The sequence below is a fragment of the Nelumbo nucifera genome, chromosome 3 (assembly GCF_055504915.1).
Source record: "Nelumbo nucifera cultivar China Antique chromosome 3, China Antique-T2T, whole genome shotgun sequence".
NCBI lineage: Eukaryota > Viridiplantae > Streptophyta > Magnoliopsida > Proteales > Nelumbonaceae > Nelumbo > Nelumbo nucifera.
The window spans coordinates 36451144-36475317 of record NC_142651.1 but is presented as its reverse complement, the minus strand read 5'-3'; the positions used below and the strand labels follow the sequence as shown (position 1 = coordinate 36475317).

The 24174-nt window shown below is 42.7% G+C and overlaps 1 protein-coding gene across 1 annotated transcript; it reads left to right on the top strand.

Annotated features, from left to right (window-relative positions):
- Positions 1-8301: 8301 nt before the first annotated feature.
- On the top strand, positions 8302-13682 carry LOC104593296 (metal tolerance protein A2-like). Its single transcript, XM_010253055.3, has 2 exons — positions 8302-8668; positions 12306-13682. The coding sequence occupies exon 2, from the start codon at positions 12306-12308 to the stop codon at positions 13509-13511; it is 1206 nt and encodes a 401-aa protein (XP_010251357.1). The 5' UTR covers positions 8302-8668; the 3' UTR covers positions 13512-13682.
- The last annotated feature ends 10492 nt before the right edge of the window (positions 13683-24174 follow it).

The window sequence follows — 24174 nt, the reverse complement described above, 5'->3', positions numbered from 1 at the left end:
GATGTCATGCCCTCCAAGTTGTCGAGGAAGCTACCTCCAAGAAGAGAAGTTGACCATAGAATTGAATTGGAGCTTGGTGTTGAACCCCCATCTTGTCCACTATACTAAATATCTCCACTTGAGTTGAGCTCCAAAAGTAGTTGAATGTGTTGGATGCTAGGTTTATTCAACCTTCTAAGGCCCTCTTTGGAGCATCCGTGCTATTTTAGAGGAAACATGATAGTTCCCTTCGACTTTACATTGATTGCTTAGCCTAGAACAAGCATAACCATCAAGAACAAGTATCCCATACCCTTAGTGACTAACCCCTTTGACCAACTTAGTCAGGTTAAGTACTTTACCTAACTAGACTTAAGGTTTGGCTACTACCAAGTCCACATTGCAAAAGGTGATAAACTCAAAATCACTTGTGTAACGAGATATATTTCATCTGAAGTTGTTGTAATGCCCTTTGGGCTTATTAATGCCCCTAGTACATTTTGTACCTTGATGAATCAAATATTTCATCCTCACTTAGATCAATTTGTTGTTGTGCACATTGATGATATTGTAATTTATAGTAAACTTTTGAAGTAACATATTGACCACCTCCACATTGTTTCCAGGTCTTATTGGACAATAATTGGGTTCTCTTGTTGGACATTGTAGGTTTCTTGGTCAACACATAAAAGAGCTCCTCCACATAGGGGTGAGCATTGTTTGGTTAAATAAAAAAAATCGTATCGAAAATTTTGGTTTCTGTTTATTTGGTTCGGTTATTTCGATTTTTGATTTTTGGGTTTAGTTAACTCATTTTTATAAAATTTTGGTTTCAATTTCAGTTTCAAATTTAAGCGAAATAACCAAAAACTAATTCGAAAATTTTGGTTTCAGTTATTTTTTTCATTTATTAATAATTTGGTTTCGGTTTTGATGGTGCGCGATCTGACTACTCCTAGCTGGAGGACGATCCAGACTCCAGGTGGACAGCGAGCTGGATCAGTGATCTACAAAACAATCTATTAGAGAACCCGGGGTGGCTAACCTGGTGAGGTCGCTCCAATGCTTAAGTAAATGCGAGTTGAATGCTTGAGAGCTTGAGTGCTAGAGAGTAGAGTAATCATGCGTACCTTTGCCATGAGGGCTCTGCCTTTATATACTGGAGTAGTCATGGGTCTCACAAAAAAGCTCCAGGGTCTCCGGGGTATGGAGATAAGGTTCGTTCCGCTTTCGAAGGAGCAGCACGTAGATAAGGCTTGTTGTTTCACCTCCAACTCTAGTGGAGCCGGGACGAGTCATCATCGTGATCTCGGAAAAGTCAGAATTTGTTAGCTCATCATGATCTCGAGTATCTTGGGATTTGTTGGAGAGACCTCTAGAGTTGGTTACGTGGTGATTCGGTCATTAGCTCCGAGCTAGTACTTCAATTCTTCAGTCTCGAACTGGATTGGATGCCGAGGTGCCTCTACACCGAGGTGGGTTTTGGGCCGAGGTGGCTGAATACTTGAGCTTCAAATGTTGCGAACTAGGATTGCCAGGCTGAGTTGTCATCCCTTGATCAGATCACGCCCATGTGCCCCCTTCTTGCTAGGTCGGTCCAAATCACCCTTCATCAATTGCCCCCACTCCCCAAGCCAAGGGTCTCAACCCGGTGCGGGGAGTTCATGATGGGTCCAGGCGGATTTGACACGAGGTCTAGGCGACTTGGCGGGCGAATCATTGGTTGGACCTGTTCGGCCGCCCGACTCAACCTAGGAAAAACTCAGGTCCCATCTGAGTTACACGCGGACGTCACACCGTTTTATAAACTCTACAGACGTCAAAACACCTGCTAAATCAATTTCAACCTCGAGGGTCGTGCAACCGGTTTCCCTAGGAGCCGTTGGATCGTGTTGATCTCGACCATTGATCCCCGCAAATCCGCAATCTTTGAAGTCACGTTCAAGACTTTCCGATGTCGCTTTCCTTTCTTCGGTCTTCCTTTTGGTGAGTCTCCCTTTGCTTTTTCTTTTCGATTCCGTGTTTTTTTAGTATGTCTAGCTTTAGTTTTGATAGTCTCTTAGATGGGAGCGGTGAATCCGCTGAAGCCGAGGTGGGTACCTTGGCTCAAACCGTGGATCCTCGTCCTACCAAGGAGGTTACTTTGGGTCAGCATGCGGTCCACGGTCCTCCCAAGGTGAACTCACCTCGGCGGGAGCGAGAGGCCTCAAGTAACCTGGCTTCCACCTCACATTGAGGTCGGCTGCCAAACAACTTCGTCTCGTCGACAATGACGGCGGACAGTCTCCTAACCTTAGTAGCTTAGGACAAACTTCCCAACGACTTTGTGTATAGCATCCCCTTAGGCAACTTCCCTTGGGATCACGGTCACGACGAGATCGTGATCTTCGAGGAGCAGCTCGCAGCTAGTCTTCGCCTTCCACTTCACCCTCTCATAGTCGAGATTGTAAAATTTTTCAACATCACCATAGATCAATTATACCTGAACTCTATCCGCAACATCGTAGGGACCATTTCACTTTTTCATGATTACAACCTTCCCCTTGACCTCGATGTTTTTTCTTCTATTCTTTCCATAAAGAAGAATTCGTCTTGTGTTCTGCCCAAGCATAAGCGAACTTACTATCTGTCATCTCGCCCTAGTTTCAAACTTTTGCATGAGCTCCCTAACAAGGTCCCGACCTGGAAGAGGCACTACTTTGTGGTCCGCAACACCAACTGACTCATTGGAGGGCAGCCATCCATGACCCTGGCGTTAGGTTGGACCTGAAGACAAGGGAGGCGCTCCGGTCTTGGGCGGAGCTCGAACTGAAGTTCAAAGACTTCGTGACCGAGGAGAAGCTCGTGCAGGCCGGTTTGAGTCCTCCTGGTAGGTCGCTGTTTGTTGTACTTTCCCTATCAATTTTACTTTGATACTATATTTGATAGCTCATTTTTTGTCACAGCTGTCATGGACATCCCCGCCAATGAGCTCTTCGGGAGCATGAATTGGGGGAAGAAGAAGAGAGCCTCCAAGAAGGCTTGCGTTGAGCACCCACCAGCTGTCGTTCCTGAGCCCAGGCAACTATCAACTGCTGATCAACTTCCTGTGATAGATCTGATCGAGGAGGACTCGGGCAAGCCCTCCCCACCCCGCGTGCCCGAGGAGGCTACGTCTTCGAAGACCATCCTAGCAGCTGCCGCTTCTTCGGGTAGCGACGACACAGTTCGTAGTATTTTGACTCCAAAATTTGGCCGAATTGCCAGTTGGGCCGAATTGCCAGTTGCTGAGGCAGACGCCAATTGATGGTGTGCGATTTGACTACTCCTAGCTGGAGGACGATCCAAACTCCAAGTGGACGGCGAGTTGGGTCAGTGATCTGCAAAACAATCTATCAGAGAGCCCAAGGTGGCTAACCCGACGAGGTCACTCTGATTCTTAAGTCAATATGCTGTAAATGCAAGTTGAATGCTTGAGAGCTTGAGTGCTAGAGAGTAGAGTAATCACGCGTACCTTTGCCTTGAGGGTTTTGCCTTTATATACTGGAGTAGTCATGGGTCGCACGAAAAAGCTCCAGGATCTCCGGGGTATGGAGATAAAGTTTGTTTCGCTTTTGAAGGAGCAGCACGTAAATAAGGTTTGTCGTTTCACCTTCGATTCTGGCGGAGCCAGGATGAGTCCTCATCATGATCTTGGAAAAGTCGGGATCTGTTAGCTCATCGTGATGTCGAGTATCTTGGAATCTATTGGAGAGACCTTTGGAGTCGGTTACATGGCGATTCGGTCATTAGCTCCGAGCTAGTACTTCGATTCTTCAGTCTCGAATTGGATTGGATGCCGAGGTGCCTCTACACCGAGGTGAGTTTTGGGCCGAGACGGCTGAATACTTGAGCTCCAAATGTTGCGAACTAGGCTTGCCAGGCTAGACTGTCATACCTTGATCAGATCGCGCCCACGTGTTCCCTTCTCGCTAGGTCGGGCCAAAACACCCTTCATCAGGTTTGATTTTATGCTTTACAAAGTTGATTTATTCAGTTTGGTTTTAACTAAATAAACCGAATGCTCACCCTACCTCCATCAACTAAAGTCCTTTTGAAGTCGTCAATGACCAACTACCAAGGTGTTTGTGCATGTTTGCATGGACTATCAAAGAAGAAAGCCAACGAGCCTTTGCCTTCACTAGCTAGGAGTGGAAGAAGTATATATCTTGACCGCACCAAAGTATCCCTAGAAAAACCCTTAAGGAGAATGAAGAAATGGGTGGATCAGGATAGGCGACCTCCAAGTAGGACACTTGGACCTAGTTAAACTCTACACCCATTGCCATAAAATTTTCTGGAGAGTTCACCCTAGGCTTGTAAGAAAATATGAGGAACATTGTGAAATCATAACCAAAGTAGGTGAATCTACTTATCCGCTCAAACTACCCCTTGGCTTGAAGTCAATTCCATATACCATGTAAGCCAACTTAAGCCTTACCATGCTTTACACCCAAGATGATTCTTGCAATCAGATTCAACATCCACACCAGCTCTCAGATGACCCAAGAATCAAGCCTTTGACTTCATCCTCAACCATAGAATATCCCAATCCTCTAAAACACCTCAATGGAAATATTTGGTGAAGTGGAAAGGGCATGCCGTAGAAGTTAGCTAGGAGCTTGTAGAAGACCTCCTTCCCTTGCACTCAAGCCAAATGAGTGCTTGAATAAGAATCTTCAAGGATAAAGATTGAATTGAACGAGAGAGACCATATAGTTGATTTCATCGATCGCGCCATCATCATGTCATATGAGTGTTGTCGTGTGCGTTTTAGGTAGGGAAATGTATGCATTTTGTATGTGAGGGATTGTCAATTACATTATTATAATTATTAGTAGGATTTTCTTAACATTCTTAAGTCTTAATCCTAAAAGTTTAACATCAAATAGTTAAAAGAGAATTAAAATATAAAGATTAGACATAGGCCCTAACACTACAATGTGTAGGAGGTGATGCAGGATGTTCCCAATTCACGGGTCGCATAGCCCCATGATAGTTAGGTGATATGGCTTCCTTGCCCCACATGCACATCTCTGCATTCGGAAGATGTTCCCAATTCATGGGTGGGAGGTGCCATAGTGTCACGGGGGTAGTTCTACAGTAGAAGAAACCCGTGCGGCATTCAAGCCAATGTAGTCCAGGACAAGCCTTTGTATGCTTGGAGGCTAGGAGTTGCCCGATGAGATGGCTCCACCAAGGTCAGTAGCACTGGATCATGACCTCAAGTCACATGGCCGGGGCTCTTGGCTGGCTCTTGCCGGTCCATGGGAGGCGCCTCTTACGTGCTAAAGGGGGATGACCATGATGTGAGGCGACTGGGCACCGATGTGATGGGTCTCCTATATGCCGATGATGTAGGCACCTGTGTGCCATGATGATAGGCAACTGCTTGGGCCGGAACACACCCGTGCACTATGGGCAACGGGATAGCTCATTCAGCTTGGGCAAGGGGTTGGCATGGTGAAGGGTCATGTTTGAGCCAGGCCCGCATGCCAACCTCCGTTGAGTGTCGGTAGGGCAGTGCCGGTCCATGCACTGTCCCCATGAGCATGTGTGTGCCCATGAGGAACATTGGTAGCCATGTTAGCCATTAACCAGGGCCGCCCCGCAAGGGAAGTTGGTCTAGGAGTGCCAAGGTTAGGCACCCCAGTAGGTCGACCACCCCTCCTCAAAGAGTACGTTAAGCTTTTGGTGGCCTGCTTGAAGAAAACATCAATTCTCTAAAAAATATTACGTGAAAATGATGGTGATGTCCCTTAACGTAAGCCTACCAAGTGTAGGCAAGGCTAAGCCTGTGTCAGACTGTAACAGGCTCCCCCACTCAATCCATTGTCATCCTCGACAATGGCTCTTCTTGTGAATGGGCATCTGTGTCCTGCGCCATCCACTTCTATGCCTGGTCCAGGGCTTGCTTGGCCAATCCGGGTCTTGCCTATGTTGGTGTCCATTTATGGGGATGGAACCATTTCACCATGCCGGCCTGCCTAGACTTCACCCCTTGTGTTGAGGTTACTCAAACCGCGCAATGGCTATGCCGTTGAAATGTGAAAGAAGGGCCCTCGAAGAAATTGTGTGTGATGCTTCGCGGAGGTCCGCCCCATGTATCATCTTTACCTCAAGGCTCGACTGTCTTCTTGGTAGCTTTTCGGTGGTGCTCCTGGACACGCTGTGATAGGTCTACTCCTGCTGTTGAAGATGTGTCCTGGGTACCCTTTCACCATGCTGGCATGTAGACTTCACCTCGCTGTGTGTGGGTTACTCAAACCTAGTCCATGGCTTATGCTCTCTTGGCCCTCGAAACTACACTTCGCCTCGTCGGTTCAGGCTACATCTTCGCTCTGAGGGGGCCCCAATGTGCTGCTGCCTCAAGGAAGTCTGACCGCTTTATGTGCGAGTGGTGGCAACTTTTACCCATGATGTTGCCGAACATGCACTCGCCTTGTGATGAGTTGTTGCTGCTGTGAATGTTCTGCCTGTTGTTGAACTGTGCATGTCCTCCGATGCATTACCGGTGTAGGGCCGCCATGCTCCAACGACTAGTGTACTCACATTCCTATCATTCCAATATTGTGGCTTCAACCAAGGATCCGTTCTGTGCAAAACTGCCACTTCAGTGATATTCTTTGACCAACCATCGACACCAACCAATTTCAGACTGTTGTCCCCGCCTTAGTAGTGCCTCAGACAAAGCTACGAAACAATGGCTCATCTGTCATGAAATCAAGATGTAGGCGCACCGCCCACAACTCACTAAAATGAACAACAATTGATGTCCGTGAGGAAGCATGGCACTCCCCCACTCAAACCACCACAATATGCCTTCCAGGTGATGGCTCATGCGTCTGCCCCCGCATGAGCACAACAACCAATGCGTCTGCCCCCACAAGGGCACTGTTTTAGGGTCATTGGAATGGGGACACGAATGAATGGCCTCTTACCAGGCCTGATGTGCACTACTTGCTTGAACCCGAGTGGAAGTGCCTAGGGACTGCACCCCACGATGTGCTGCTTGTCGGGATGACCGCTTCAACTGGCTCTGGGCTAATCTGCTCTGATACCAATTGCAACAACAATTGGCTAGTTTGCTCTGATACCAACTGTCACGGGGTAGTTCTACAGCGGAAGAAACCCGTGCGGCATCTAGGCCAAGGTAGGCCAGGACAAGCCTTTGTATGTTTGGAGACTAGGAGTTGCCCGATGAGATGGCTCCACCAAGGTCAGTAGCCCTGGATCATGACCTCAAGTCACATGGTCGGGGCTCTCGACTGGATCTTGTCGGTCCATGGGAGGCGCCTCTTATGTGCTAAAGGGGGACGACCATGATGTGAGGCGACTAGGCACTGATGTGATGGGTCTCTTGTATGCCGATGATGTAGGCACCTGTGTGCCATGATGATAGGCAACCGCTTGGACTGGAACACACCCGTGCGCTATGGGCAACGAGATAGCTCATTCAACTTGGGCAAGGGGCTAGCGTGGTGAAGGGTCATGCTTGAGCCAGGCCCGCATGCCAAGCCTCCCTTGAGTGTCGGTAGGGCAGTGCCGGTCCATGCACTGCCCCCATGAGCATGTGTGCGCCCATGTGGAACCCTAGTAGCCATGATAGCTATTAACCAGGGCTGCCCTGTAAGGAAAGTTGGTCTAGGAGTTCCAAGTTTAAGCACCCAAAGAGGTCGACCATCCCTCCTCAAAGAGTATGTTAAGCTTTTGATGGTCTGCCTAAAAATAACATCAATTCTCTCAAAAATCTTAAAATGACGATGATATCCCTTAATGTAAGCCTACCAAGTGTAGATAAGACTAAGCCTGTATCATACCGTAACAGTAGGCTATTAGATAAGATGGTTAGAGGTTGAGATTGACGTGTAAAGTACGATGGATATTGGAAATTTCGCGTTTATGTTTCATATTTATTATTTTATGATTCTCATTTCTGTGAAAGAGTTTTTGTTGGTGCATCAGAATTCAGAAAGATGTTTGAAAAGCGAGCAGGGACGTAAGTGCACTGCACCGCACTCGTGAAAAAGTCGCAGAAACCAGCCGTGAAGTGGTGGAGGATGTGCGACAGGTCATTAGTCATACCATCTGTGCCTGATTGAATATACTCACTCATATTTACGAATATGCCTCCTATTATACAATAGTATGCATACAGACAACAGTCCAAATTGTTGAGGAGGAAAAGGGTAAAAAAAAAAAAAAAGCCACGTCATGTTTTTATGGCCCGTCGCCTCCAGAGCACGTCTTTGCCTTTGGTGTCACTCAAATTAATGAAATGCCATTTATTAATCATATAGGAGCAAACGAACAAACGAACAAACGAAATCTCTTTTCTTTCTCTCTTTCTCTGTTTCTCTCTTTATAATAAAAACAAAAATAGGTAGAACCGTAGAAGTTCTTAAATGAATCCATCCCCTTGTATTCTTAATAATGGACTACCATATATCTGAAATCCCCCCTCCATGCTCCAGCACCAGCAGAATAGAACCAAAACCCTAGAACATGGAAAAGGGAAAACCAACAGGGTGAAAGCTCCGCCGCCCTTTTATTAATGTCTGTTGCTACTGTGAGAGCAACTGCTGCCTTTGTCTCAACGACTCCGACTCTGAATATCCTCCCAACTCCCGTCGTATAACAACCAGCCTTCTTTCCCTTTTGTGTCTTTGAGGTACCGTTCCCTTGCGCTTTGACAAGATTCTCTGCTTCAATCATCACCACAAGGAAAGCAAAGAGGATAATAGTGCTTAATCATACTTTATCGATTACTGATATTGTTTCTTTTTTATATGGGGGCGATTACTGATTTTTGTATCTCTGCTCCTTTTAGATCTGATCTCTGTTTTTTTTTTTCATGATTCTCTCTGCAGCATTGTTTTCGCTTATGTATTATTATCTTTTCATTTGTGATTATTTGTATGCATTCCTTTACTCATGAATATTGTATCATTTATTGATATTTTCTTTTTCGGGATAAAACTTTTATTCGTTTTCATGCGACTTATATGCTGATGGGTCTGTTTCTTGTTCATCTGGGCTCCAGAAATTCTTGTATTCTCTTCTTCTCCTTGATCGTTGAGGAGAGATAGGATTGGTCCTTTTATCAGGATACCCTGTCATGTTTGCGGTTCTTAAACAAATTTCTTATGCTCATCTGTTAAATTGTTTTGATCGGTTTTATATTTCATTCATAATAGTTCTACCTAACTCATGACACGGGTCCCACTCTTCTCTTCTCTCTGTATGACAATGGCAAAGGACACCGCTATATCCAATTTGCCTCATCCTGTTGTTTACCATGGCTGTGGATTGATTTCATACCTTCATTAGAAGGTCCAAAGAGGAATCGCATATACTTCACTTCATGGTTGGATCTGTGGACCTCCTGTTCTTTTTCATTTTAGAAAGTATTGACAAGAATCTTCTTCTGAGAATTAGCCACATAGCCATTTACTTTTCAGGGTGGATTATTTTGATATCTATCTTATGATCACCATTTAATTTGTCTAACTAAGCAATTTTACTGATTTATGGTTGTGGTATAGTTTGCTTCTACTTTGGTGCACTATTTAGAATTAGATGAATTGTGCCATACAAATCCAAATAAGGTAGTACTTATCTATTCGTGCTTACACCACCCCACTCCTCCCCACCACTAAACTAGTAAATAATCCAAACCATAAAGTATTTTTTTAAACCCCTTCATTGTTATTTCACTTAGTGATACAAATATGGAAGCATAGAAAGAAATGGAAGACGAGGTTAAATAGTAGACCTGCATAATGCATCATCTACCAGAAAAGAAGTGATTGTTTGATCAATGAAACCTTGTTTGGTCCGGCTGAAATTTGGTGGCATAAGTACACTTATGGTACTCCATTACTGTAGTGTAGAAATGCAGTTCAGTCCAACATGTAGGAGTGCCCAACTAAAGGCTTTAAGTTGGCTGAATTTTGGGTTCTGTTTCTGCAAGTCATGGTCAAAGTCTTAGTCAACAATTTGACTAGTAGACCATATTATTGTTTAGTATTTTTTAACTTTAATTTATTAGTAAAAGATGACTTATTATTGTTAGTAATTTCTAGTTTCTTATGTGTGGTGGAACTAGAGTTATTGTGCCCTAGTTTCAAAATAGGAGTTAGAGTCTTAGAGTCCAAATAGGAATTGGAAGTGCTATTTTGGGTCTATAAAGGGTGTCAGTAGAGCTTGTAGGGAACGATCCATTCCATTGAATTGAATAATAATTCCATTTATTTCTGTTTCTGCCATAGCCAGCAGCTATAGTAGAATTAGGCTCCGTTTGGCGCATCTTTATGCATGGGCTGAAGCCTGACAGCCCGCGTTTTTGTCTTTTCCCGTTTGGTTGGGAAAAGATCTAGCTGCCAAAAGATGCGGGAAGCCCGTTACGGGCTATTTTCGTGAAGCTCCATTTGGAGCTTTTCGACTTATTTCATCTTGTCTTTGCGCGGAAAGACGCGTCTCCAATCAAACGGACTGTGGGCTGCCAAGATCTTTATGTAAAAGCCTACTACGTCTTTTGGCTGTCAGATCTTCCAGAAGATCTTTCAAAAAAGACTTGCCAAACGGCACCTTTGTTTTTGTTTCCTCTTCTATTTTCTCTTCTTTATTTGCTTGTTAATACTTACGCTAAAGCCTATTGTTGAGTATTGAAAATTTTCTGCTTAACTCCTAATCAAAATGTCGAAGTTTTGATATTTCAGACAAATATATAGTGACGAAATTAAAATGACACTCGATCCATGGATTACTTATCCCTCTCAGGTTTTCTCATGGCTAACAATTTAGAGAGCTTGCCATTATGAAAGAAAGATATTCTTGCTATGATATTGGTGGTAAGGATTTAGGGTCTCATTTGACAACAGCTGAAGTGGCTAAACTTAATGAATTTGTTTTGTCTTGCAGCAAATAATTTATTAAGAAGTTATGAGCTACTTAATGGCTGATGTCAAAATTGGTTGATTGCTATACTCTCAAATGTTTTGTTTAATAATTTATACAATAAAAGGTTAAACAATAAATTATTCAGTTCAGCAACTTCAGTCATTAACAAACAACTCCTTGGACATTCTCCTCATCTGAAACATCTTGCAAAGATGACAATAACAAGTTAATTTCCCTATTTTAGATATAAGTTTCTATTTTCATAAACCTGACGCATCCTTCTGAGTATGATTATTTCTAAACTGCTATAACAGAATGTTTAATATTCAAGCAATGAGTCGAAATTTTGGCATCATTTTGTATTTTGGGAGTATTATGACTTCTTTCTGAGGATCTACAGAAGCATTGTTTTTCATTGCTGTGAAATATTCATTCGCTTGTTCGCTTGTTCAAACAATATCTAAAAGGTCTTTTTTACTCTTCTACAATTATTGCTATTTTGTATTTAATTGTCATGACTGCTATTTGGTTATGTAGAAGCATAACACTTTGTGGAGATTGATGTTAGCCATTTATCCTTCTATTGTTTTTTTTGTGTTTTCTAGTGGTTACAGCTGTTGTATGTACTGCACTATAGTATTTTCTATTATTGTTAATGTTATGCTGCAATTGTCCACTCTATCTAAGCAAAACAAATCTAGAAAGGTCCAAGAGCCAATGCCAAAAAAGGTTTATTATAATATCCCCATAGTTCTCCAGTTCTTTAGTTTCAGGAAGTACCTCTCCTTGGGCAGAAATAACTCTCCAATAAGTAGTCTGGTACTCACCTAGAACTGAATGATTCAACTTTGATTGTCCAGTTTCTTCAATGCTCCATGCTGTGGTCTCAAACTTCCATTCCAACTTGAATGATGAAGAAATCAAAAAAGAAAAGTAAACTTAAGAAATAGCAGAGAAAGAAAGAATAATCACATGAGAAGAAGAGCAGAAAGCGAAAAAAGTGTTGGGTGGCAATTGTGTTGTCAACAGTAACATGGCAAAATGACAGAAGTACCCCTGGGCAACAGAACATAAAGAACAATAAAAAAATACCATAGTGCAGCATACAAGTACAACAGCAGCATGCAGCCAACCACTAGAAAACATAAACATTAGAACAATAAGTTGCTGACATCTATCTTAAAACTCTTTATTTGTTCCTTCAGTAATATCATCAATGTCCCTTAGTAGATGATTTATCAATGTACAGGTTCCAGGCTATGTTTGTAGTGTTACCATTGTTATGCACATTCCAAATTTTAATGTCTTCGATTGATCACAATGTAGCATAATCAGGTCTATATGGGATATGCGTTGGAGATGCATAGGGCTTGTTTATTTACTGCTAATGATATTGTAAATTTCAGATGGAAGAACAAAGTTCCCATCAAAGTCAGATAATTGATATATGTGGTGAGGTGCCTCTTGGAGCTACAAGTGTAGGGGGGAGTAAGATATGTGGTGGTGCACCTTGTGGATTTTCAGATGCCAGTACCAGTTCCAAGGATGCTAAAGAACGGAATGCATCCATGCGGAAGCTTTTGATAGCAGTTGTACTTTGTGTCATCTTCATGAGTGTGGAAGTAGCTGGTGGCATTAAAGCCAACAGTCTTGCAATCTTAACTGATGCAGCTCATCTACTCTCGGATGTTGCAGCTTTTGCTATATCATTATTCTCCTTGTGGGCATCAGGGTGGGAGGCAACTCCACGCCAGTCTTATGGGTTTTTTAGGATTGAAATCTTGGGTGCCCTTGTTTCCATCCAGCTCATATGGCTCCTTACTGGGATACTAGTTTATGAAGCCATCGATAGAATCATCCATGGCACAGGCGAAGTCCATGGCTTCCCGATGTTTGTTGTTGCTGCATTTGGTTTGGTGGTTAATGTGATCATGGCTTTCTTATTGGGTCATGATCATGGCCATGGCCATGGCCATGGCCACAGTGGACATGATAATGGTCATAACCATGGTGATCATGACCACCATGATCATGGCCACAGCCATGGGATTAGCATTATTTCACATAATGCACATGATCATGGTCATGTGCATGAAGTTGAAGAACCCCTGCTTCACAAATCTGCTCATGATGCACGTGAATCAAAAGGAGGAGAATGTCATAAACAGAAGAAACAACGGAATATTAATGTGCAAGGGGCTTATCTCCATGTGCTAGGGGACTCCATCCAGAGTATTGGGGTGATGATCGGAGGTGCAGTAATTTGGCAAAAACCAGAGTGGAAAATAATTGATCTCATATGCACTCTCATATTCTCTGTAATTGTGCTGGGCACAACGATCAAGATGCTGCGAAGCATACTGGAAGTTTTGATGGAGAGCACGCCAAGAGAAATAGATGCAACTATGCTTGAGAAGGGCCTCTGTGAGATGGATGAAGTGGTAGCCATTCATGAACTGCACATATGGGCCATTACTGTTGGAAAGGTCCTCTTAGCCTGCCATGTAAGGATCAAGCCAGAAGCAGATGCAGACATCGTCTTGGACAAGGTGGTAGATTATATAAGGAGGGAGTACAACATCAGCCACGTAACTATACAAATAGAGCGCTAGTGGTAGTATGGAGAAAGGCAGAAAAATTGCAGTAATTAGAAACATTGTTGTCTCAGCAATTGGACATATGTTGTGCTACCTATTGTACTAAGAGTTGCATTCTTTTAATTGCTTTAGAGACTTGGATCGTCTTTATTGAATATATACCCAACATTTATTGGTTTCATACCAGATTGAGCGTGAAAATTTCAAGAATTAGCTCGTTCTTGTAGGACTCCGTGAATATCAAAATAACATTTTGATATGTAATTGGTATTCAGAACGGCCGGCCATGGACATGTATATCCTCCCTTGATGAGCCACGGGATGGGAGGTTAAATGGGATACAACAAAGTGTTGTGCTTTCTTGTTTTGTCCGGTCCATCCCCTCTGTTACTGGTAGGTCTTTGCCCAGGTGATTCTCATCAACAATGTTCATGCTATACTGTGAGATTGGATTAAACGGATCAAGTCGACACAAATTTATATTTTTTTCCTATGTATGTGCGCCTGATTTTCTATTCTACCAAAAAAGAATAAGGCCCTTCGTATCATATCTTTCAAACGTATTCCGCTACATGTTGCCATGTTGGACTTGATTTACGGTTGACCATGTGTTGCGTTGGGCTGTGATGTAGATCTTGTAAATTTGCATTTCAGGTATCCACTTACAAGGTTCAAAATATTGGAGAAAAAGAATAATTCCAGTGCCTGCAAAGGAATCCTTAAGCATAGAGACCTAGTAAGGAAGTGAAAAATGGAATAAGACAAAAATCATAGAAAAAGTCTCAGTAGGTAGAGGACTTCTGCACGGGAGTCAAATTATCAAGCTTTTCGGAGGCTTTAATTCAATCTGCTCATATTTCGGCATATTTTGCTTGTAAAGGCCAAGTGGCCATTAATTATGACTCTACAACTAACTTACATGTACAATTAATTAAAATAAGCTGTCTTTCTCTTTTTGAAAAAGGAAAAATAAATTGTGAAGGGATGAAATCACAAAATATTTGAAATGAAATAATAATAATAAAATTAATAGCAATAAAAATAGTGAAATATAAGTAAAAGACAAATAAAAACAAGTATCACCGAGAACACAAGAGATTTATGTGATTCAATTTTATTGTTTACATTTACAGGAGAAATGGAAATCATTTTTCACTATGAAAAAAAATAAAAAATATAGTATAGGTACCTTGTGGCTTGCAAGCTAAACTTATCCTTAACTCCTATACACATGTTCTCCCTTTTGTCTCTCATTAAGAAAAACAAAAACGAGAGAAAAAAAAAAAAAAAAACACTCTTACACCTTGAACACCCTCTTTTTCTCAACTTCTCTTTATTTTTTTCTCCATCAAGAAAAAAAAACAGATTTATTTCTTTGTATTCTCTCTAAACCCTACATACAAAACAAACCTTTTATATAGAAAACTACCTTAACCTAAGGATGGATTATACCAACCGTTAGATTAAAAAAGAAGTAATCTAGTGGATGACAAATGAGGCACAACTCCAACAATTTTCTATCTTGGCTTACTTTTCAACCACTTTGGAGATCCACCATTTGTGTCTTTATTTGTTCGCAAATAACACAAACATTTATTGGCCTTGAAAACATACCACCAATTATACATTACATGAATGATTGGGTCCTGACCCCACTTGATTTAAACAAAACAGCCAATGCACATGTATAACTACACCCGAACTAATAGTCCTAGTTATCTCCAGACGTGGCCCTCAATTCTTGTTCTTTTTCACTAGGAATAGTCCTCTTATCATCATCTATGCCTTAGAAATTTGTAACATTTGTCTCTGCCCCAACTACAAAAGAGACCCTTAATGTGGCCACACCATTGTATTCCCAATCAGATGATTCAATCCCTTGTGTTTTCCTCCCTTCATTAGGACCATACTGTCATGTGAGACTTTCGTGACCCCACATATAATAGCAAAGACCTTGTAACTCTTGGAATTCAACCAATTAAGTGATATTACATTTTGACACATTTTTGGAACATTTGCCATACCACCCAAAGTGCAAACCACTTCAACGAACATTTTGATTTTCATTATCCCAACCTTGTGATGTCACACATAGATCCATCCCTTAAGGAGACAACACCTGTCTTCTACTATTGAAATTACCTAAATATTCCCTTCTAAAACAAACATGCATATAATACTCAAAATTACTCATACTTTTAGAAATTATGGGAACACTTACAATGGGAATAGTCAACACATTCATTTGGGACACAACATTGTAAAGATAATTCTAAGAAATGGTGTGGTCACACTTGAGTTTATAAGGCCAAATAAGAATCTTGCTGATCTTCTCACCAAGGGAGTAACAAGAAAGATAGTCTTTAAGACATCAAGGGGGATGGGATTGAAGCCCGTGAATTAAGCCTGTAGCAACAACAACCTAACCATTGTAATTGGAGAACCCATGAAGGATTTCAACGGGTAAGAACAAGTCATTGACAAATTAATGGAGCACTGTTATTTTAATACTTTGTTTGCTCATCTCTATGGTGTAAATAGCGCTAGTTGTAATATTAAATACAGGTTGAGTTCTCTTACACTTACATAATAGGTTCACCTATATGAGTGTGGAAATGAGGTCGCTTCCAATGAAAATTTGGGCTGAATTCTCTAGAATGCTTATGAAAATCCAGGTATGCATGGCTATTAAAACATCAAACCAAGAACTAAACATTATAAAGAGGAGGGGATATCCATTGCAGGTGCACTTGCTCCCAAGGATCAAAATTTTGTCACGTATTGGCCTGTATCGGTCGATACGTATCATTGTTCTAGCAAATTTTCGGCATGGTACATGGTACCAAATTGAATGTGTTGTATCTATTCGTCGTATTGAGGTCGTATCGTGCCCGTATCGTTGAGTATCAGTGCGTTTCGGCACTGTATCGGCCGATATGCTATTGTATCCGATACAATACGATTTTACTGTTAGATAGTTTTGTATGCCCTTAGCTTCAATCAGAATGATGTACTTTATGAGTTTATTGTAAATGAATAAAAGTGCATATTTGATTCATGTTCCCTTGGTATGTTTCTGTGTAATACCCTTAAACTGGAAACACAATGAGACTCGTGTTAGTTTAGAATGTTCACAGCTAGTGGGTCGGTCTGGGGAGATCTATCCTGACAAGGCTAACACTATGGTGCCACCAAGTCGGTTGGGGTGGCCTGTCTCAGCTACCAGGGTGAGACCCTAGGCACATACAGTGTATGATTAATTGAATCTTTGAACTGGACCAGATTTTCAGTATTGCCCTGGACCTTGGAGATTGATGGGCAAAACTAGAAAGTTACACCCGACCCCTAGACTCGATTATGATACAGCATTAGGTGTCAGATTGGGCTGTCTTTGATATACCAATCAGTGAGATCCTTAGCGGGGGTCAAAACCTGGGTATGTTGGGACTGTCTGAAAGTTCATTTGAGTGGGTGATCATAGTGACAGGATCAACCCCTTTGTCAGACAAAGGTAATGATTGGGGATGCACTCTCACTGATGGAAACCAAGACTGCCGGCAGCCGATTTCAATCGTTGAGATTTGTTTTGCAAAATATATTTTATATGAGATATAAAAGTATATATACTATGGTTTCTAAACTGTTTGCAAGAATGTTTTAATTCCCAGGATCCATATAAGTGGAGAATGCAACACTGTTCCTTGCTGCCGAGGGAGAGGTCCTCTCTTGTCGGGCAGTGTATGATCATTATGGGCTGAGAGGTTGAGTGTAAGACCATTAAGGATAATACCTGATGGGCTAATCTTGCATCTGCCCACAATCCCTGGGTGTTACAAGGTGGCTTGGCCCAGGGACCACTTAGGGTAAGTGTTGGGCCCATAGAGCCCATTCGATGGGTTTCAGGGGGTGCACTGTCTTTAACAGTGTATTCGGCCAGGCCTTGTAACAAAGGCTGGGCCGAACCCATGTAGCTGATGTGTAGATCAATGCTTGGGTCCCACGCCATACAAGGAAGCCCAACTGGGCAGCAGTTAGGACGGTTAAGTGAGCACATAAGCTTAATGGGCCTAAAGCCCATTTCGAACTAGGCTATTTATTAAGTTAATTAAAGGGGCGAATTTTGAGATAGAATTAGCAGATAGGATAGGGTCTTGACCCTATCCACTCAGAGAGTCCAGATCTGAATGTGATTCAGATCTAGAAACCTCCTAATGAGATTAGGAGAAAGCTAATCTAATCTACAGATAAGATAAGGGTTTATCCCTATCACCTAAAGAGGCCTTTTAGAAACAACAACATCAGATTTTATTTAGTGCTGAAATCACAAGAAGAGAGATTTCTACACCTTGCGAATATTCTCTTGCCGCCTCCCTGTACTTGCCGCCCTGTTTGCCAGCTCGATCTCTAGCTGTGGGAGAAGTCAAGATTGGATCTTGACATCAGTTCTTGGAGGAAGAATTGATAGGAAGCTGTGCTCACGTGCCATCCTGCTGTTTCTTGTGAAGGACAAAGTTCTTGGAGAAGAACACTACTGATTCTGCTCCATCCTGCATTGCGCCATCTTCAGTGGGAGCAGTCTTTGGATCATTCCTTGGGCGTGAACACCTTCATTGGGGGATATTATTTCTCCGTATCAGGTATAATCCTCCCCTACTCCTTTTGGTTCAGATCTGGTTCAGTTTAAGGTTCAAGAATGATCATTGAAAATATGATTTTCTAAATAGGGAATGCGGTTCCCAGTTGAAGGGAGAGAAAATTTTTTGAAATTCACCCCCTAATTCCGCAATCTTTGGGCGTCCATGGGATGGATCTCTCATCCCCTTCATTTACTGTGGTGGAAACGCAAATAAAACTCCCTTCAAAAGAGGGTTTCTAAACCCATTTCAGAAGCCCTCTTTCTTTCCCAAACCCTTCAAAAAGCTTTTTAACCTTTTTAAAGTCTCAAATCTTGTAAAAATTTTCCAAAAGATCTATAAATTTGCAAGATTCAAAAAGTTTTCAAGGTTGTGAAAAAGGAGTGAAACTAAATATGTTTTTTCAATTTTTTATTTTTTACATTTTCAGCCAATGTTAGAAAAGAAAGTGGTTTGCCCCCTACCCCTTTGACAAGACCCCCCTTTTAACAACTATTATGCATTTTTATTTTTCTTAATATAAAAGTTTTTTATTAAAGATAAAAAAAATGAAATCCTCCCTTCCTCCTTCCTCTTCTTAAGGAAGCTTACACTTCTTGCATTCTGAACTATGCTTCACGCCTCTAGGTAGTGGAATGCCTCTGTGTTTTAAAACATTGATATTTATTTATTTTTAATTTTTAGAATAAAATATGAAAAATAATTATTTCATCTATTATGTCTATAAATTCATTCATTTTTTGTTACATATTTACTTTTCTTAATTTTAATTTAATTTTTAGAATAAAAGATGTGACGATGCGCGACCTGGTCACTCCTAGCTGGAAGGGGTTGCGCTCCTAACTGGTGACGGACGAGATACCTGAGGAGGAGAAAACGGTGAAGGATCCCGGGGGGACTTGCCCGACGGGAACACTCTGATGCTTAAGTTAGTAATAGGAAGAGAGTTGTAGAGCAAGAAATGAGAGAGTTAGAGTGCTGATCACGCAAGTTGCAATACCTTTGCTCTTTGGGGGTCGGAGCTCTTATATAGCGGTGTCCTGTCAAATCAGGCATAACCGCCTCTGATTCTCTGCTGTAATCGTTACTTGCCAGGGCTACGCAAATAACTGTTGCAGAGTATGGCTCTACTAGGCGGGGGACACCTCTCAGGGTTGACAGGCACGACGCCGCCTGGCGAGGGACGTGTGTGCAGTTTCCAGATTTGGCAGGTACGGTTGTCAGACAGAAGATCTTCCTGTGATACGCCGAGTTGTTCTTCCGTGAGCTGCCTTGTACCGAGCTACCTTGTGCCGAGCTGCAGGTACCGTATCGAGGTGCTTCTACCCAAAATGGCCTGCTTAGGTTTGGGCAGAGTAAATTTATTCTAACTTAGGTGGCTCCCGAGCTCAACCCGAAGTGCCTTGAGCTCGAGAGATTCTTGTCTTGGGAGAATCTTAGCTCGGGGCGCTTCCTTGGAAGAATCTTAGCTCGGGGAAATCGGAGTGTCATCTGGTGCCGAGCTACAATGCTGGATCTTGGCGGACTGGTCGCGCTGAGTTGTCACTTATGCTGAGTCACGTCCACGTGTCCTCTTATGATGAGGTCGGGTCAAATCACCCTTAAGTAGTTCGGATGGTCCTTGTATTTTGAGCCTGCGAGCTCAGTTTCTCCTTTTTTTTACCCCCTTTTGTAACAAACTTTTTGTAATGGAATACATCTTTGTAATGAAAAGATACTTTTTTTCTAAGTGTTGTGCAATTTACTTTATTTGCTGAAGTAATTATTTTACCCCGAACTGTTAAGCTATCAAGCTAGATAACAAGTAAGGGTAACCGAAGTGGATATTTTTAGGTCGTCGTCACCCCGAACTGTCAACTAGTACTTAGTAGGGGCAACTTCGCATGATGTGCACCGATATGAGCAACATTGTAGGGTATATACCTGACCTGTCTGCACATGGGCCACTTAGATAAACGCCGGTCCTCCTTAACGGGTTCAACCCGTTGTACGCCCGGGTGGACTATGCATCATAGGGTTCACACCTGAGCTGCCTGTACCTTAGGCATTAAAAGCACTTATCCTATGCCGACAAGGCGACGAGGTCCTATGTGGTGTCGAGGTCTTTTGTTAGCTCAGCGCTTTAGCCCTTAGGCTGGGGGAGCGACTTATAGTCCACTCCCCTAGAGTACACCCATGCCGAAGAGGCGACTAGGCGCTGAGGTACTTAGCTTGGCATTTTGGCCCTTAGGCTAGGGGAGCGACTTATAGTCCACTCCTCTAGAGTTCGGTAATTACAGGTAATATTGACTTAGGTTGACAATATTCTATGTCCGAGGTATCTGCTTCCCTTATAGGGTTTTGAGCTCATACGTTCCTTCCCCGAGCACTCTTTTTACTCGGTAGGGACCTTCCCAATTTGGCCCGAGCTTACCAACACTGGGCTCAGGTACCATGACTTTACGAAGAACCAAGTCTCCGACGCGAAGGTTCCGCTTCTTGACCCTAGCGTTCTAGTACTGAGCTACTCTCTGTTGGTAGGCCGCGGTCCTAATGTATGTGAGGTCCCATACCTCATCAAGTAGGTCGAGGTTGGTGCGTAGCTCGTCCTCATTTGCTTCATCATCGTACATTTCCAGACGTAGCGTAGAAACCTCGATCTCGGCTGGGATGACTGCCTCGGTGCCATAAGTGAGGTTGAAGGGGGTCTTGCCTATTGTGGTCTTCACTGTGGTTCGATAAGCCCATAGTACGATGGGTAGCTCATCTACCCACAGTCCCTTAGCTTGGTTTAGGCATGCTTTCAGTTCGCGGAGAATGGCTCTGTTGGTGACCTCCCCTTGACCATTCGCTTGAGGGTGTGTCACCGAGGTAAAATTTTGTTGTATTCCCATATCTTTACACCAGTTCTGGAATTTAATGTCCTCGAACTGCTTGTCGTTGTCAGAGATGAGTACTCGGGGTAGTCCGAAACAACAAACTATATTCTTCCAGAAGAAGTTCTGCACATTCTGCGTTGTGATCATTGTGAGAGGTTCGGCCTCCACCCACTTAGTGAAATAATCGACTGCTACCACTAAGAACCTCCTCTCTCCCGTCGCTGGTGGAAATGGTCCAAGTATATCAATCCCCCATTGTGCAAAGGGCCATGGGCTGGTGAGGTACTTTAGGTCGGTAGCGGGCTGGTGGTGGATGTTGGCGTGCTTCTGACATTTGTCACACTTTCTGACAAACTCAATTGCATCTGCTTTCAATGTTGGCCAATAGTATCCCTGTCGTAGTGCTTCCTGGGCGAGGGCCCTGCCCCCCAAGTGTCCACCGCACAAGCCCTCATGAGTGTCGTGGAGCACGAGCTCGGCCTCGGAAGGTCGCAAGCAGTGTAGATAGGGGAGTGTGTAAGATTTTCGGTGCAACCGTTCTTTTATCATGACGTATTTGGCTGCCTGATGTCTCTACCCTTCTGGCGGCATTACGATCTGCAGGGAGGGACCCGTGCAACAGGAAGCTCGCGACGGACGAGATACCTGAGGAGGAGAAGACGGTGAAGGATTCCGGGGGGACTTGCCTGGTAGGAACACTCCGATGCTTAAGTTAGTAATAGGAAGAGAGTTGTAGAGCAAGAAATGAGAGAGCTAGAGTACTGATCACGCAAGTTGCAATACCTTTGCTCTTTGGGGGTCGGAGCTCTTATATAGCGGTGTCCTGTTAAATCAGGCATAACCGCCTCTGATTCTCTGTTGCATCCGTTACTTGCTAGGGCTGCGCTTATAACTGCTGCAGAGTACGGCTCTGCCAGGCGGGAGACACCTCTCAGGGTTGGCAGGCACGACGCCACTTGGCGAGGGACGTGGGTGCAGTCTCCAGATTTGGCAAGTACAGTTGTCAGACAAGAGATCTTCCTATCTTATGCCGAGCTATTTTTTCATGAGCTACCTTGTACCGAGCTACCTTGTGCCGAGCTGCAGGTGCCGTATCGAGGTGCTTCTACCCGAGATGGTCTGCTTAGGTTTGGGCGGAGTAAATTTATTCTAACTTAGGTGGCTCCCGAGCTCAACCCGAAGTGCCTTGAGCTCGGGAGATTCCTATCTTGGGAGAATCTTAGCTCGGGGCGCTTCCTTGGAAGAATCTTAGCTCAGGGCAATCAGACTGTCATCTGGTGCCGAGTTGCTACGCTGGATCTTAGCGGACTGGTCACGCTGAGTTGTCAGTTATGCTGAGTCACGTCCACGTGTCCTCTTATGATGAGGTCGGGTCAAATCACCCTCCATCAACATGCAAAATAATTATTTGAATAAAAATAAATAATTATTTAGTTTTTAGAAAATTAGAATAAAACATGCAAAATAATTACTTGATCTATTATGTCCATAATTAGATAATATGTTTCTATTCCCAACTTCCTGTTTATTGATTATAATATGTTTTTTTCATAAATCTCACTAAAATGTGTTATTTTTATGCATAAATAGCTCATTTATGTCTTATATTTAGTGATATTGATGTTTATTTATGATTTATTAGAGTATTTATAGCATTTCCATGTGTTTCCCTGCGTATCTTAATTTTTTATCCGTATCCATGGTATCCAAGGTGTATCCTGATACGTCTCTTAAATTTTCCTTTCCGATTCGCATAGTGTTTCTGATACTTTGAACCTTGTTTGCTCCAAAGATTCTTAGTTTAAGAACATGTTTCACCAAGTTTCTGGTAGTCAGGTCTAACATACACTAGGTGCTAATTGATCTGAATTATGTGGGGGATTGTTGAAAATTCTGTTGTGAATCAAATCATTTAATGTTTCTCCACTTATTTTAATCATGGTTTTAAAAACTGACTCGAAAACGGAACCATTATGGTCACCGACTTCCGGGTCAGCGGTTTGACCGCCCAGGTCAAACGGTTTAAATATTGTAGCTGGTGATATGTCATCTTACCATTAGATTTGAATATTATGGTAAGATTCATATAAATACAAGAGAAAAAAAAGGTTTGAGTGTTTGAGGATGAGAGAGATGTGAGAAGTTGTCGATGGCTGAAAGCCTGAAAGAGTTTAGAAGAAGAAGATGAAGAAGAAGAAAAAGAGGAGGAGGAGGAGGAGGAGGAAGTCATTTGGTGGCTGCAACAGTGATGGCAATGACGATGGCGAACTACAACGGTGGCAACGAAAGTAGATATGAGATTTCTCTCAGTTTTAGATCTCTCTCTCTCCCTCTTTCTCATATCTATCATCAAGACTCCAGTAGATCTCAGATCTCTTAGATCTCTAGCCTGCTCTCCCAGATCTCGCAGATCTCTTTGTCTCACACATCCCTCAACTCTTCAACTGATCTCTCCAATAAATCTCAAATCTGAGAGTTCTTCACTTGCTCTCTTTTCATTCTTGTTCTAAACCGCAAACCGTTCTCTGAGTCAAACAGTTCAACGGTCAAATTGTCTGGGTCAACGGTTCATTGACTAATTCAATGATTTTTGATCGAATACCAGGTTTAGAATAAAAAAACGATCATCTAAACGGTTTCCGGTCCGACCATCCGAGTCAATGAGGATTCGAAAACATTGATTTTATTTTAAATTTTAATGCACTTTATACTTTTATTTCCCTTAATTTTTACAAGAATTCGGATTAACTATTTGATAGGTTGTGAAACTAATGACGTCAATAATAAATTTATGTGCCTCACTGTGTAAAAAGTGTGAATAGATGTATATTATTACAGGCATAATGGAGCCTTATCATTGATTCCACAAGAATAAGTGAATAACCATTGCGTTTAACTAATCCTTGCTCTAGAATAGTGGAGAGTCCTAGAGTGTTTCATTTGATTTCTAGCTTCTGTAATCTGTATAGGCTGGGAATACCGCACGCATGCATGTACGTGTCGATCTGGGCCGGGTGGGGCTGGGCTGCGTGTGCCTGCTGCAACGCTGTGCTGTGCCGTGTTGCACGCGTGGTCTCCGATCACCTTTTATTTTAATTTCCTCCTTTGTTTTTCTAGTGGTCCGTGCTTTCTCACAAAAACTAAACCTCTCTACATTGGCGTGCAAGCTGCACTAGTAGGCAGTTT

What these genes read in the sequence shown, in the direction of transcription:
- LOC104593296 (XM_010253055.3), top strand. Translation starts at nt 12,306, where the DNA reads ATGGAAGAACAAAGTTCCCATCAAAGTCAGATAATTGATATATGTGGT.